Source organism: Ptychodera flava, chromosome 3, assembly GCF_041260155.1.
Source record: "Ptychodera flava strain L36383 chromosome 3, AS_Pfla_20210202, whole genome shotgun sequence".
NCBI classification, from domain to species: Eukaryota; Metazoa; Hemichordata; class Enteropneusta; family Ptychoderidae; genus Ptychodera; species Ptychodera flava.
In genome coordinates, this window is record NC_091930.1 from 27,710,613 (window position 1) to 27,728,452 (window position 17,840).

At 38.6% G+C, this 17,840-nt stretch overlaps 1 protein-coding gene across 1 annotated transcript; it reads left to right on the plus strand.

The window, feature by feature from the left end:
* The first annotated feature begins 10,479 nt into the window (after nucleotides 1-10,479).
* LOC139126016 (junctional adhesion molecule A-like) lies at nucleotides 10,480-16,770 on the plus strand. The gene is made up of 5 exons (XM_070692088.1): nucleotides 10,480-10,749; nucleotides 11,378-11,677; nucleotides 12,272-12,403; nucleotides 12,792-13,015; nucleotides 14,068-16,770. Exons 1-5 carry the CDS (start codon nucleotides 10,518-10,520, stop codon nucleotides 14,218-14,220), a joined length of 1,041 nt encoding a protein of 346 aa, XP_070548189.1. The 5' UTR covers nucleotides 10,480-10,517; the 3' UTR covers nucleotides 14,221-16,770.
* The last annotated feature ends 1,070 nt before the right edge of the window (nucleotides 16,771-17,840 follow it).

Genomic DNA, 17,840 nt, shown 5'->3' on the forward strand with positions numbered 1-17,840 from the left:
GTGCTTAGACGTCGACGTTGAAGACAAATAAAAAACTTTTCCGAGCAAATAAGGGGATGTACTTTCACTGAACATCAAACTGAAAAAAACAAAAATGAAAGACTTGAACTCGGACAAACTGTCAATGTTATCAAACTAGTAAAAGACTCATTCGTTTCAACAGAATAATTATTGAGTAGCAATCGCCCCCATCTGTTGCAACTACTGTAATGTATGCGATGGAACTCAGGCTGATGTAAGTGGACGCTAAACCAGATGTAGCATGTGTATATAATATACGCATGAAGACACTGAACTATATTACAATGTGACCAACTTTGTTAACGTTGGCGATTGACATCACTGGAATGTGAGGAAGAACTCACAGTAGATGTGCAGTGTGAGTTCGCCTTCTTATCTTGGTCTCGCTCCGAGTGATATAGGTAGTGAACGTTCTGTTGAAACTGTCAACAGACTATAAATTGTATGCGCATGTCTCTTTAGTGAGAGAGTTCACAGCTTCTAGTCTAATGAATAATTTCATTTTGTGCCTTTCAAGAAAGCTTATTATAATTTGGTATGATGATGTCAATCATCTTGTACTCATTGACATTTCTGCTTCATTATATGTCAACCTTGTAACTTCGGAGTCGTCTAGACTGTCCGCTTTACATTGCGAAGGTAAACATGCAATATTGAACTAAACGGCCATCGCCAGTCTTTTGCTTGCATAGCGATAGCGCCGAAACAGCCAAACGTTATCTCGTTAATCCCCATCAACATGACCGAATAAAACGGGTCACGGCTAAACCAAATAATTCAACAAGACTCCGTAGACAGCGGCATTCAACGGTGCATCAAGGTGGTCGAGCAATGTCAAGGTGTTAATCTTGGCGACGACCTGTTTTCGTTACTCGTTGTCTGGTGAGCAGTGTAAAGCTCATATAAGTAGTATTTAGTGTTTATCTACATGTAAATAATAGAACCAATATTTACATATGATGTCCGGCTTTTCTGCCTTGGACTTAGCACGCTCTGCCTCTCTTAATCGCGATGACAGTTGCGTACAGTTCTTTATTGTGGTGATGAAACAACGAATGCGAATTACTGACCCTAGCTTTTTTTTAAATATGCAAAATGTTTAAAACCGACAATAACCGGCGTTGTAGACAGTAATTGCTTTGTTGAAGTCCGCGTTGGTAAGGAAGTTACAACAAACAAAACTAGTGTACAAGACTTGTAACTTGGTCAATCAACGAATGCCTTGGAGACGAACGGTATGGTAGTTCTAACTGATAAAGGTGAGCGTCTTTGCAATGCGAACAATCGGCGGATACCCTGGAAACGTCAGCCGAGGGTCCAGTTACCCGGTGGCGTTGTCTCTCTCGTTCTTATCACCGACATTTCAAGTGGACAACACCGCACTCATCACACGAATTGACAGTTAAAACGAACAAATACAGTCGACATCGCTAGTGTGCAAACACCTTAGGTCCTGGAGACGACCTCTTCACATCATTACGGCTTTTAAATAAGTCCCGCCGCTTTTGTCAAAGCCTATCTCATCTTTTGAAGAGATCCCTCGAAAGCAATTTATCTATCTTACCAAGCAATTTTGAAAATCCGAAATGGTGGCATCATAAGCTCTTCGTGTAAAGCTGTTAATCCATGGTAACGACGCTTTGAAATCTGTAAAATACCATTGTCCAGTGGTTGCTGATGCCAGACTGTATCGTCCATCCGAATCGTGATGTTATTGGAGTTTTAGTTCCTCAATGTTTATCACCGATGCAGTACTGTCAAAACAACATCCATAAAAAGAAATTAGCAATAGCATTGGCCGTTTCCACTGGCTATCAAGGTACAGCTCTAAAAACGTAGACATAGCGTCGTTCCGGTGGTGCACAGATCACATAACTCAACGCTCTGTACGAAATGTTATGGATCCATTCCAGACAGCAGTGGATCATATTTATTTTCGAGACAGAATTTGCGCAAGCAGGTATTTGGCATACACATGCTCCCTAATTTTTAGTTGACCTTCTAGTAGTTTGGGCACATTTGAAAGTATAGTTTGATTTTGTAATAGAAAACGTACGGAATATAACAAATGGAATTAACAAAGGGATATGAGTCATTTTGAATTCGCTTGGCCGTAACTTAGGCAATGTTAAGTTCACGATGACTTATTGCTATTGTCGGTTATGAGAGAGAGAGAGAGAGAGAGAGAGAGAGAGAGAGAGAGAGAGAGAGAGAGAGAGAGAGAGAGAGAGAGAGAGGAGAGAGAGAGAGAGAGAGAAGAGAGAGAGAGAGAGAGAGAGAGAGAGAGAGAGAGAGGAGAGAGACGAGAGAGAGAGAGGAGAGCAATCATCAATGCAGTGTAGGGATGTTTTTAATCTGAATCCAGGTACAATATAACTCGCTGTATAAGTAACTGATACATTTATCGTGCCGGTCGATCAAGTGTGTATATGAACAACGGCTACAGGAACTGTCAATTAGCCTGTTTCGAGAACATTCTAAAAGCGACCGTCTATATGAATTAATTACTCTGTTACTGTAATGATGTTTTCTCTGTAGCTGCTCTATCGCTATATGTAATAATTTACTCCCACAGTCTAGTGTTATCATCTTGTTAGTCTCCCTTTTCCGACAGAAAAAGAAATGTCTGCGAACCCCATTTTCCAAACAAATAAAATGTACCTAGTGCTTCTCCAATCTCCAGCTCAATAGGCATCACCACCGTTACTTAGTTTCCTCCGACTGTCAAAGCAAAGAAAACAGTCGAATCCATTGTACTGGACTTAAACGTTTGTTCATGTCTCGCTATGGAAAGGCGGGAAAAATCATCCAACGGCTTATTACGAAACTTATCCTTCAGCCCTCCCTCTGCCAGCCAATTAAAAAGACAAAAAACAATAAAATACAATTAAAAAAAATAAAATAAATAAATAAAAATAAATAATAAAAAAATCTAGCTCGAGAAACCTATTGGCAGCCTTTTTACGTAAACAGCTTCTTATTAGCCTATGAATTAATCTTTAATGCACATATCTTTGAAATAACGTTAACATATTACACTGTGTGCTCTGGTAGAAGAGCACTAGAGTACTTTGAAATTTGGACAAAGTTACATCGCTTTATATTGTGAAAGATACCGAAACATTCATGGAGTCTCAAGAGGGCGACCTCTATCCCCCTAGTTGCAACATCTATCGTTTATTCACGGATCACCACAATATAAGACACACTGTATTCCGCTCCCGCGTTTTATCCAAGGCCCTTCGTGCAGACCTAGATAACAATTTATAGCAAGGTGGTTGTAATTAGTCTTATTGGTCCTGGGGGATATTAGGCACTTGTAGTGTACCATATAACTTAACGGGCTCTTTACTTTCGCTTTATTTGATCCTGAGTTTAATTTCACAACATGAAAACCAAGAAAGGCACCCATAAGTTATGTTAGCTAAACACAGACAAAAAAAGAAAAAACATTTCCAAACAAGTAAGCGAATCAACATGTTAAAACATGACCACCCAGACCTGCTACTGATTTTTTTCTTTAAGTTCTTCCAAGAAATATTTCATTTTACCCTTGTCCTTACGTGCTGGGACCGTTGGAGACTCTGTAGCCGTCACCCATACTGAAAACTTATTTTCTTCCCTAATGCTCGCGCTCACCCGGGCGGAATCAACACAACTTCACGAACTGCCCCGAATGTTTGGTCACTTACTTTTAGGCCCCATTTACTAGTATGTAATGAAGCGTTTTTCGTGACGGACCTGTGTCAGTTATTATTTTAAAAAAAGTACGATATCTAACTTTAATTGTGTACAGAAAACTTAGTTTCCTTTTGTCGAAGGATCAAAAGCTGTTGATATGGATTGAGGAAAATCTCCACTCTGTTTGCTTCATGAGTTGGTGATCAAAATCCGAGGTAACGGTTTATTAACAGCAACGACCAAATGGTTGCAGAAATTGCGACAATGTGAATATAACGTAGCATCTTAGTATATGGTTTATGTTTTCTGGATGACGGTACAGATGACAGCAAATCCGCTGTTAAAAAGTGTTCAAGTGTCATTTAACGATTTTTACGGTATTGAGATTAATTTATAAAGGTTTAACTACTGGATGTACAAAGCTACTCGGAAACAAGTGCTGTTATATTTGCTAGGAAGTCCAAAACAACTTCAATGAACCCATGGCACAATTTTTGGAAGCTGGCGACAAAATTTGTGAAAATATAAGACAAGCAGTGTAGAGCGCCACCTACGCCCATAAATACTGTTTTGAGATGGATACTTACTTCACAACGATGCCTGGCAGTATGCTGTGTTTGTGTGTAATACGTAACTTTAAAAACATCTCTTTCACAATATTGATTCATGAATTTTAATGAAAGGACGTTTTCAAAACCCTAACATAAAATGTTGACAAGTCAATCAAGATTGTAATATACACTTTCTACAAATACTGAACTATTTACCAGCTTAGAAAGAATGTGTTCATTTTCGTTTGTTAAATTCACTAAAACCAGGACTTGTATCAATACCACGGACGCAACTGGTTTCTGAATTTCGTACATAGTATTATGTATGTCTGTCTGTCGACTAAACGGGTTGAAGTATTTTGCAAACTTAAATAATGCTATCACCCAATCTTCGTTTCTCAATTATTTTTAAAGTGTTCGACGCGAACAAAGAGCAGTCTAAAGTTGTTTTTATTAGGTTAATTAAACCCATCCTCACGTTTCCGCTCACGTTTAAATTTGCTTGACCCGCGAATAAATAGTGTTTGGACACAGCACAAGACTGGTAACACCAAGGACTGTATTTTGTGAGACTTTTTTCAATATACAAGCTGGCTGTTGTGTTCAGACAACAAAAGATACGTCATTAGCTTTCAACAGCGTCATCACACGACATTGTTTGGATTGAAACTTGTGGAGAAGGCTCGCATTGCATTTTGTGAGACAAATAAATACCGACACAGGAAGCATATCGCAGAGAACGAAAGGTCAAACGTTTACAAGGAAACTATCGTTTCACTTCATCAAGCCTTGCCTTGCCGGAGACATTTGCCGAAATAACACATGACTATGATTACGCTATTCTGTACAATGTGCCTTGCAGGTAAGTGCACATGTTTTGTTCTTGTAATACTTTCAATTTGGTCCATCACTATATAGCCGCTGGCGGTCGTTCCAGTACATGTGATAGCGAATGACCTCAAATGCATCTTGATTGACCTACTTCTACACTCGTTAATCTTACACGTGTTAGTTTATCTGATTCGGAATGTATTTCCGCAGAAAACACTGCTGTGAAAACATGTTTTGTTCAGCTGAAATGTGCAATCCACCTCAAGCTTTTTACAACATAAGTGGCGCATTCAAACTAATAGTCATTGTCATGATATCCTGTAAAACCACACCATATTAGTCATGTAGATGTGGTGAGGGAGGGGAATGAAGTGTTTAGTACGTATGGTACGAAATGCGTCAACCGTAAATTTCTCTTGTAAAGCACACATCTTGCTTCACTTTTGAGTCAGATCTGGGTTTGTTCCTCAGGTTTGTTAAACAGTCAAACTAAAAAATAGCACTTGCTTTGAGCTAATCAAGAGATGCTTGCCTCTGCTCTGATGTGTGACGAGTTTCGCAAGACAAGTATTTCTTGAGTGAAACTACAGACTGCTTGAAATGATCATCATGTCATAATAATAATAAGGCACACTAAAGGAAATACCTCCCCCCACACACATCATGAATCAAACCAATGGGCACAGAGTTCAACTAAAGCCTCCTCTGGGAGCTATTTTTCTCAGTGGCCTTAATGACACGAGACGCTCGTTCCAACAGGGAAAACGTAATCGGAACTCAAACTAATAGCGGCATAACAAACATTCCAGCGGGATTTGCATAGATCAATGTTCTAAACGGAGGATGATTTTAATTGCTGATTCACTGGAAGCTATGGCAGGTTTTGGAGATTGAATAATATATTCTAAGTGCCGACACTCTCACTTGCTGTCAAGGACACAGGGTTCTCAATACATGATATTTTGACCTTAGCGTGAAGTTTCAAAAATTGTGGCTTCCTTGCGATATTATCAAACAATCACGTGACATTTAAAATGACACGTCCGTATTAAGGGAAATCATCGAGTTCAGCCACTGTTTCCGATAATACATATACATAGGGATGACGTATTCACAATTGACATTGAAAGGAAGTCGAATTGTAGAAATGCAATTCACTGATTCAGAAGCTGATAACCATAATTTCAGCGCGGTGTTGTGTCTAAATGGTTTTATTAATACGGTTTGGTGACTAAAGCTCGACCTCAGAAAGAAACAGACATAACAATAATAAGTTGGCGCTTGTGTAAAAAGACAGTCATAGCCCTGATAACACGAAACATAATCTAATCTAAAATAGCTATAATTCCACTTTGACGACGTTCTAATTTGAATTCTTTGATGTTTGAGTTCTTTGTGGTCGACAGCAAGATAGACACAAACCGAAAATTGCAGAGAAAATACCAGCTGTAAAATAGACACAGAGAGTAAAACACTGTAAAATCGAAGGAAAGCAGCATTTTCTATATCAGCTAATTATTTATTCCTCGGCTGACGGAAGTAAAATCACTTGACGTTGACATTTTTTCATTTGTGAAAAATATCATGTCGGTTCAGTGATTCGAATAATAACGTACATACCGCTTGTCACCCATGTCTGAGGTCAATGCCATTTATTGATTAGTGATGCTGTTCTTTCTTCAACAGGTTTTGTACACTGTTTCTTCGAAGTCGAGCCAATAGCGACACTTGTTTTCCTCGAAGATACAACGCAGCTGAATTGTACATATAATACAAGTGTTTCAGATGAATGTGCCTGGTACAAAGGCAGTGGATCGGACAGGGAAGCAATAAATTTCGGATAGTTTTCAATCGGATTCGAACCCACAACATACGGCATCAGTCGCCTAGCTGGGAGGTCACAGACAGAACCAGTCGGCTAAATCTCCACTCCCAAAAAAGAGTGGTTCAATAGCCGGCTAAGTTGTTACATTTTTCTGACTGAGACCGCTCAACACGTTGTAGAGTTCGTGAAGCACTCACGCACGCATGCTCACTATCATACATCGCACATACACACTTTATCGAAGCGAAGAAACGAATTTCATCGCTTTAACTGGGCGAACGATAACCTCGGGGACAATTCTGTCCACCAGCAGTGTTACCTACCCAGGGTAGAAAATTCGGATAGGGAGGGACCGGTATTTGAAGGGGGAAATTATGAGATTGTTGAAAACGGAGACGACATAGAATACAACCTGCGCTTATGAGTTCATTACATGGCGAAGAAATAAAAACATGTATTTTTGAAAAAAAGCAAACTAATTCAACAGTAAGGAAAGTAAAAGCATTAGTGAAATTTAACAACTCATGTTAAGATAAACACGAAAACAATAATTCGAATAATAAAATTATGGACGAGTAATGTTATGATCTTGCATGATTCCGCAAACATAGCAATATCGTGGAGTCGAATGTAGGATGCTGATACAGAATATCCTGTTCTTCCTCCAACAGGTTTCATAGAAGGTCTCTTTGTGGTGACCCCTAGAGACACACTCGTTCGTCTGGGAGATACAACACAGCTGAATTGTACATTTATGACAGTTGTTTCAGACAACTGTGCCTGGTACAAAGGCAGGGGAGCGAAGAGGGAGGCAGTGACATTGGGGAGGGATCAAGCTTTCGAGGAGGGCGATTTCGAGATTGTTGACAGCAAAGATGACAGAGAATACAATCTCCGCTTATTCAACGTCATCCGTGAAAATGAAGACATTTACGAATGTGGAAATACTCTAACTGGACAAAGATCATCTGCGCACGTTTACGTGATAGGTATGTTTCAACAAAGGAGAGAGAGAGAGAGAGAGAGAGAGAGAGAGAGAGAGAGAGAGAGAGAGAGAGAGAGAGAGAGAGAGAGAGAGAGAGAGAGAGAGAGAGAGAGAGAGAGAGAGAGAGAGAGAGAGAGAGAGAGAGAGAGAGAGAGAGAGAATCGCCACGGAGAAATATTCCTGAGAAATAGTTCCTGATTCCGTAAACTGCTATGCACATCCCGCCAGCAATATGACAGTCTGCAAGAGAATGTTGCTTCTATGTCGCAAACCCCTTATCGTCATTACAAAAGTCTGCTAAAGTTTAATCCTTCAATTCATTCTTTTACGAAATTTGTCTGCTAACAGACAAGTCAGGGCAAGTCTATCGTTTCCCTTGTTTCAAGGATAGTAATGATGAGTGATAAACACCCCTTTCTGTGTCTTTGAGAACACGAACGGATGACAACTTTCAAACCCCTTAAAAAGGAAGAGATTGTTTGCGTATTCTTAAGGTAATCAGCTCCTCGAAAATTCAAATTCAAAATTTTGTTAAAACTTTCCTCAAACAAACGTTAAACCATTCTCTTTCAAAATTAATGATAAACAAACCCGTGCAAAATTGTTGTGGTATGGAAACAATGTTCCCGATATTTACCGATATTTTAAATTCAAAATGAAAGTTTTCCTCGTGCTATCTCTATTCCGAAAAATCGAATTTCAGATATTCAGGCTGAAAATTAAACCGGTGAAAATATTTTTATTTACTCCATAAATTCAAAGTAAGCCCCCACAAGTGGTAGGTATAAGGGTATCTTTAAAAAATCTTAGAGTCCTCGATTATTCTCGCGATGGGCATCATGATTCTAACTTAAGCTGATTAACAAACCTTTTGAACTTTCTTCGGGAATCATCTAACAGCATGCGGTCACAAAGGTTAAGGATACGGTGACAGTGGCTTACCACAGAAAGGGCACGAATAGTCAATGATTAGGCAAATTATATCTTGTCCGTTTAATGATGCTCACGTTACCTATACTTACGAGTGCAAACATCTTAATTTGAGTCATGATAAACCTATATGCAGGCCCACGGGATAAAATCATCATAAAGTTTCTGCTTTGTGCTTACAAATCCTCTACATTTCATATGTTTTTCTTTGTAGAACAATAAACCCCTTACTTGCAAATTTTACATATTAAACATATACATGTAGCTCTGTTTCTATTTTCCCAGCATTGATCATGATGCAAGCTTACGGTTCTTCCCATGAAAATCCCTCATTACGCTTCGATCAATATTTTCGTAACATGTCATTTCTCAGATTCAAAGACATTTAATAAATATCGATCTTGTACTTTCCCCTCCAAAGCCGGCCATAAGAGACTTTCCTTTTAAGCCATATACTTTATCGTAGTGTAAGCATTTCAAGTGTACGCACTCAGATCACATTACTCAACTCGAAAAGTATCTTCTCACGCCCTTTCACCTCAATACGTTAAATCATGATGGTATTTATTAGCTACGGTTACAGTAGCAGCAGTTCGATGTTGCCGTGACGACAAAGCTCGATGAAATTGAGTTGCAGTCTCTGTCTCCATAACGGGAGTTCAGAAGAATCTCCATCAAAATCTTTTTCCACACACCAAATGTCACTGTGACTTATTCACTTACAAAAGAGGATTCAAAATTACACAATTCCTGAACCGGAGAGTACTTACAACTTTACCTTGATACATACTACTGACAACGTACAGATAATAGATCCCTAGGTACAGTACCTCAACGTTCGGGGCTCTTATTGTCTTTACGAATATAGATACTGGTCCTACTTGTGAAGTTTTCGGGAGTACTACGGCTATAGCTGGGGAAGAACGCACCTTTGTGTGTAAAATTAATTTGAATGCCAGTGCCCCAGGTGAACTTGTCTGGATCAAAGATAACAGGGAGATGAATCGACAAGAAGACCAAGTTAATGAGTGGACTACGCGTCTCAGCAAATTCGATAATAACGTCATCTTTGACTGTCAGCTTCAGCACATGACTGTACCAAGTTGGCAGTGGTCTAACATTTCCTGTAAAGAAAAAATTACTTTAGATGTTCAATGTAAGTAGCTTGCGCTCAGCGCTTTGAACAAATGATTGCTTCATTTGTCGAATGAGTGTACCAAAAACGTTGTCTTCCTACCCTTTATGACTTTTCAACTTTGTTTATAAATTGTGACCCACAAATAGTGTAGCTGCTGTTTACATGCTTCTGTTGTTGCGTATTCGATCATTAACTTGAACTCTGTTCCTTCGTACTCTGTGAGAGCATGTAGAAACGTGACGTTTGGGTCGATAACCCGAACGTAACGTCACTTGCTTAGACGCTTTAAAGCCTTTATGTGCAATGTAAAACAATTCTGTACGCTTGGCAGTGTTTTGATGTAACGTTCCGTGTGCAAATAGATTACAGCAGGTTTTTGCAGCTCCATAATCACCTCTCAATTCGTGTACTCGTCTCTTTCTTGATCTCTATTTGCCCCATTTTCCTATTTAAGACATCTACAATATGTTTGGCGCAGTCACTCATGACACATGTCTTAATTACTGCTCAGACCCACCGGACGTGTCAGTCGATTTCACGAGTCAAGGCCCACTCATGGAAGGGGACACATTCATTGCAAATTGCACAAGCAACGATGCAAACCCTGCTAAGATAGATGATGTGTATTGGAAAGATTCTGCTGACAATAGAGTGGCCGAAACACAAGACTTGGTCCTAGAGAACGTCACGAGAGGGCGAAAAGGCGAATACACGTGTGTCATGTCGAATACGTTTTACAACGGCAAGCGAGGCCGTGGTTCTGCATCTATAAAAATACATGTTCACTGTGAGTACTTTGCATTCACACTTATTTGCGAATCTACCGTACATGCCTATGAAGCAACATTCCATGACGGTAAACAAAAAAATGTCCATTTTTTTATGAAGTTGATATAAGCCTCGAAAGTTAAAAAAAAAACCTTTGCTCAAACTTTCCACAGGGAAACTTTCAACCATTCTCTTATCAAATAAAAAAATAAATATAAGGGTTGACAATGCAAAGTTTGGAAGTAGAGACACAAATTACCTTTAAAATTTACTGATATTTGAAATTCGAATTGATCGCCATCTAAATGCTAAACCTATAAGAGAAACAAATGAATTTTAGATTTTCGGGTGAAAAACTTCGATTATATGTAATTTTTACAACAAACGATCTAAAATTAGAACCAACAAGCGGTAGAGAAAAAAAAAACTGGAAAATCTGAGAGTCCGAATATCTGTCTGAAAGTATAAAACTCACTTCTATGTTACCTTTGAAACTAAATATGATGCAAAAGGACAGTACGTAGCAGTGGTACAGATAAGAGGCAAGCTGTATCGATAGCGTTGAGTGGTGAAAACAAGATTCGCGTGATATTTCGTCAATGTTCTTGGTCAACAAAACTATCGTATCATGTCCTTCCTTTAAACAGGTTCACCAAATATCACAACTATTGACACCATATTCTGCGCTGGCATCGGAGAGGTCGTTGAAATAGTCTGCGAAGTCGATAGTTTCCCTGCGCCGACGATAATGTGGTACGACAACAGCAGTAATGCGATTACAAACGATGACGACAACATACAAACGACCCTCGGCGACTCAGGAGAGTTACGAAGAAGCACTCTGACTATCACTGTCGTCGACGAGTCTTATTATGGGATATATACTTGTAAAGCGTTTAACAATATACCCCCAAATGCTACATCAACCGTGAAGATAATCAAGCAAGGTAGAGTCAGAGGAGAAATTCTCCGCAGTTTAATGTCAAATTATTATTTTTGCTTCATGGCAGTGAAATTATTACACTCTCTCACAGCCCCTAATGTCTGATCATATCGACATGCCCTCAACGGTCTTACTAATAAAGTCTAAAAGTCCGATAATGCGCCAGTAACCTGGGCTGTCGAATCTTATGGACAGAATGGGAAAATGCAAGATTGCATAAATTGTCCGACGACAGGCTGAAGAGTGTATGTTATTATTTATTTAATTTTAAATGATTAAAGTTGGTTTTTATGTCTTCAGTTCTCACGGGTGTTAAAGTTATGTTACATGCATGCGGTGTACTAGAAATCTGTTTTTCGGTTCTCTTGTTGTTAGAACTTGTTCTATGTTTACATTCAGTGCCTTTATCAGCGGATCATTTAAAAAATTCCCACGTACCTATACAATGCACTGACGATCATTGACATAGATTTAGCATTTTATACAGTTATTTTTAACAGTCACATTCAAATAAAGTAAATAAGCAAACAAAAATACAAAAGAAATTTAAAAGAGGACAAATCAAAAGATGTTCTATTCTTCCGATCTTCGTCCACAGATTCATCACTGGAGTCTAGTTCATTCACCATCGTTGCTGTAGCTGCGGCCTCTGGTGCGGTGTTCCTCATTGCATTGGCAGTTGTGATAGCCCTGTGCTGGCACAGACGGAATAGCAACAAACAAAGGCGTGGTAAGCATGCGCAGTTTCTAACATAGCGTACTTTACTTTGCTAAATATGATTTCTTTGCAGAATATGACAGATGATACCATAAGAGCATTTAACCCTTGGGAAAATGTCGCTCGGAAATGACGTGTATCGACTATGTGGAACAACGAAATTTTGAAACACTTCGTTGGCTTGTCGTACATTTCAAAATTCAACAAATAAAAAAACAAGATTAGTCTAAAAATCTCAGTACATATTTTGGTTTCACGAAGTTTCATCGAAACTCCTAATCAAGAATTCGCTTATGCGAATGGCTTTCAATGACAGGTATGTCTGAAAATTGTTAATGCATATTAATAGTATGAAGGAGATGTCAAGCGATATGATCGCGATATCAATAATTTTTTGCAGAGTCATCAAGTACAATACCATCGCCTGCCATGCCATCGACAGCGGCCGAGAGCAGCGATATACTTGATGGTGAGGGAGAGAGATATGTCATTTGTACATCGAAAGGGGGCGACGAAGAGAAATCGAATTCATATCAGAACGTTCTAGAACTCACCGAATCATCGCGCGATCAAATTATAGATCAGAATAGAGTGAAGGGCGGCACGGATGCTGGTCTGCAAAATGTGAGTACATTGCCGTTGATAACATTTTAAAGAACATTGCGTAATAAAGACCTCTGCAGTCTTTAACGGCAATTGTCAAGGTTAAAACATTATCAAAGTCGAAGTAACATTCAAACATTGTCCAGTACAATGCACAGCAAGGAAACTACAAGCATGATTTTAGTGCATGCCTTTAAACAGTTTCTGATCAGTACTGTAATAATCCCTAAAAAATTATCTCTGTTACAAGACCTGCAAAATTTGCCAGATATTAGGGTGGGGGTGTATGAACAAGTCTGCACCATGCCTGGTATTAAAGCAATGTATATAGTTATGTTATTTCTGAGTGTATCCACTGCTGTGACCACATGACTGAAATACTGGTGTACAAACAGTTGTGTGTCAGTTGAATTTACAGGGCCTGTTACGGGGTCTGAAATTATGTTAGATTTCAGGGGTGTATATTTTTAGAAAAGTGGGCCACTTTTGACGACATAAATAAATACAGGCATAGGGCCTAATTGTTTGCATATTAAAAAAAATTACCCTGTGACAGAGGTCTGTATTTGCATCGCTGTGTACAGTCCTGTAAATACAGTGGTGGGACAGGCAGAAATTTTAGTCCCTGTCACATCACTGTGTCTGCAGCACTGTATAGAGCCACGTCATCACAGCACTGGCCTCAGCCGTGTCACAGGAATAAGACGTGTTTACTGACACAGATCTGTACCACAAGGTTGTATGTGTCAGGGTCCATACAGGGCCTGTCACGGCATATTTTGCTTTGTATGAATAACGAACGAATCAATTAAAGAGCCAGAATTGTGGGAAGAGACGAAGAAAATGAATAGGTGATAATAAAGCTGGCACAAGTTCAGATACATCAACCGTATAGTGTTATATCATCTATCAGTATTAGAGTTCGATTGCTTAATACTGATAGTATATATATAAGAATACGCTTGATGCTTCTGCTATCAGTATAGGCGTTCAATTGCTTGTTTTGTTCCTGTATCGACGCAGTCGAACATTTCTCTATAACTGGTTTGTACAAATTTTGACATCTTGTTTAGAGTACAACGAAAGCGGAATTGACGTATGCGGAGCTGGACTTAACAGATAGCGGATCCGGGCAACAACGATTCAAGAGAGATCCGAGAGAGAAGACCCAGTACGCACAGATTCAGATATCCAAAGGCAAAGGCAAAAACAGGAAACGAAAGTAGCAACTTTTCAACGATTTCAATGTGGTTGCAGCCTGAGGCCAATAAAATAAATGAACAAGAACAGACAATGTAAAACCGTAAATTTTTCCTCCGCTGCTTAGTCACATAAACACAAAATAATATCTTTAGTTGATAAATTAATTCATAACATTGTTTACTTTCGTGATATCCAGTGAACCTTGTCATCATGTTTAACTTCTAAGGGCATTTACAGTGTATTCCTAAATTAAGATAATCACATTTTCATCATCCTTTTTTGAGACTCAATGTGGGAATCTGCATAGGTCCATCAAAGGAGAAAAATTGTACTTGATAAAAAAGAATTCACATGATTCTAATTTGTACTTAAATATCCACGGAAACCTACATCAACAGCTAAGGATATTTATCATGTACTGAAAATACAATTGCATATGATATCGTCATTTTTATGACTTGCATTAAACATAATTTAGAGAAGACAAGAAAGGAGCATTTTAAAGGCACAACACGTATACAAAAAACATAGTCAATCATTTTGGCTTTAAGGTTCATTGTTCATAGCTATGGAAACGGAGCTATCATTCCTTATATCCTTTTAGTAACAAAATCTCTGGTTTGTTTACATATTTCGGCTGATTTTCCAAGGACTACTCAAGATTTTCACTCTGACAGCGAACTCTGACTTCCATTGATATGCTAATAAGAACGACATGCGTTCGAACGTGAATAGAGTGAGAACCGGTCAGAGTGAAAATCTTGAGTAGCCCTTGGAAAATCAGCCGAAATATGTAAACGAACAAGAGATTTGTTAAAAAAAGGACATGAGGAATGAACAATAATCAGAGTTCAGACAGGTGTAGGTCATTTTATTGAATTACGCTAACTTGGTTTATTTTGTCGTTCAAAGACCCCACCAAGTTGGGTCGTAGTAATATTTACCCATTTTCGCTATGAGGCGGCCCGCAACTATCCGTGGCGGGGTTGACCTTTTGATGACCCGCATAGACGCAGATTACCCAGCCACTGATAGCTGCGTTTCCAAAGCTACATTTATCATAGTTAGTTATTTCCCGTGACCTTTTGCCCCCTCTTTTCAAATGATAACAGTCCGAGATCCATGCTGGGTCGTACTACATTGGTCATAGCATCACTGCCTACAGCATACCCACGTATATGGAAGTCAGTTTCTGTTCCGTATCGTAAATGCTCATTTCCATCTTTATTTTTAGTTCTAATTTCGTACTTTCGTACTTCATAAAGTAATCTTCAAAGTAATTTTAAACTAAAATGTGGAAGGGGGAACTATGTATTTCAAGAATTTTACTTCTGACGTTAAAATACAGTTAACCATGCCCCTAACTGTTCAGGGTTGAGAAAATACCGCATGTTGTTTATAAGTTTATTTAGACATATGAGATGCATCGGGCCACTGGACTTGATCTCCCCTTCAAACGACGGCATAACTTTCTTTAAGTGTTGTATAAAGAAAAAATTAACTTACAGACTTGTAATTTAACACGATTGGAACTAATTTTGGATTATTGGATTTTCATAATTTCAAATTTCTCAAAAGTATTTGATGCCGTATAGCTGGATGTTGCAATATCGCAAATTACTCATAAAACAAGTGTGTATTATAAAAGAAAAGCAGATGAGATAACATTTGTTGATTAAATAGACATTACTTCACCATCCAATTATCCCAAATTAGTTCAAATCATGGTATTAAAAATTCTATAGTGAAAAACCCCTTTGATAGAGAATAATGGATGTAATATGTATCGATGTTCTATCAATATTTCGTAAAAACAGCGATTTGAAGCTTGTTCGTTATCAGTACATATTTTTTGTCGAGTTTATTGTATTTCTATAAACAAAACAGCAAATCGAGTAAAATTTCATTTGACTCGGCGCAATGTTCTGTAATTGAGGTCAAATATGTGTCTGCCATAAATTTTGAACCACGCATGTTTTCTATTAAGAAAGTATGATACTATTTCTAGGTTCTTGGAAATTTTACCCCATTATATCGTCGGTTGCAATTGACTGTCTGTTATCGGTATCTCCCAGCTACAGGATAGGGGTAGAGTGAGAGATTGGGCGATAGTCAGCGGGAGTGTCCAAGATTGCGTACCCATCTTTCAATTTTTAGAGGCTGTCAAATGTTAAACATCAACCATGATCAAAACCCACCTTATAAAAATGGCGACAGTTTATTATGTGAGTGACGTGTCTGATCTATTTGAAAATTTCATGTATTGTGAATTTATTCAGGATGAATTTACTTTTAGTGACAAATATTACACGAGAAAACTTTTCAGAGGAAGCCTTCTCTCTCACACATGCATGTATAGTATACTTTTTGAATTATTGTGGCATTTGCAAGATGCAACATATTTGCAACGTTTGCAACATATTAATATGTTGGGTTTTTTCGATTTCTGTCTTTTTAAGAAGATGTACCTTGAAATTCGAACATGTATGGGTCACGCATTCGTTTATATCAAAGGGCATGCTGTTTGGTCTAATAAACAATTTGCAAGTATTTGCATAATTTATATTATTAGCAACATTGTGTTAAAATGCTCGTAAGTTTCCACGGCTGACTTTGCATCGTTTTTTTATGAGTCAGGTCATGACCCCGACCGTCTTTGGCATAGTGACAGGCCACTCATAAGGTTCAGTGAACACTTAGGTCAAACGAAATAAATCCTAATCTTATCGTCAGCGGCAATATACAAACCAAGCTTGTATTGGAAGTATATTGTTTAGACAATGACAATATTGGGCCTGCGTGCGCCGGGTCAGCGAAGAAAAAACCCTCTGTCATCATATTTACGAATATTACATTCAGAAGAAACAATGCCCGTCTATACAATTCTTTTGTCACCATGGTAATATGTATCAGGGTAAACAATTACTTGTGGACGTAGTAAACACGATAAATACTCGTGTCAAATAATCTGTTGCTATCGTTCTTCCGTACATACATACACTGCAAAGTTCGCTTTTTGTCAATTACCTGCCATTATATTACCATGCCCTGCCTGTCGCATTTTGATTGGTAGAGCTGAACCACGTGACTGACCACAAATACACAGTAATGGTCTGTTTACATGCTCGTGAATATGAATAATAAGATTAACAACTCAAAATATCGTAACTTTACAGCTCAAACGTAAATCATGATCAAACACAAAATAAAATGGAGCACTTGTGTGCCAAGTTGAGATACCTTTTTCTGAAAATTGCCAATATTTCACAACACGCGTGACAGTGCGTCGCATATTGCTCAGTTCTGGAGCCCTGTTGTCGTTCGCTCCGAAAATTTTCACAAATTTGACGTTTTTCTCCGATTCGTGATAATATAATTGAAATAACAGACTCCGCTCTGACCATTAACGTTTATTTATGGGCGCGGGCTCGAGGAAAGCCAAATTAACGGGCTCTGTAAGCCTCGCCCGTTAATTTTTGGCTTTCCTCTCGCCCTAGCCCATAAATAAACGTTAATGGTCAGCGCGTCGCCCGTTATTTCTATAATAGCCGTGAGATGGACCGACTCCACTTGTTCAACATATTCTTACCAGAATAAACCACGGTGTTTCAAGTCTACGGGTAATCACGGTCTTCTTAATACT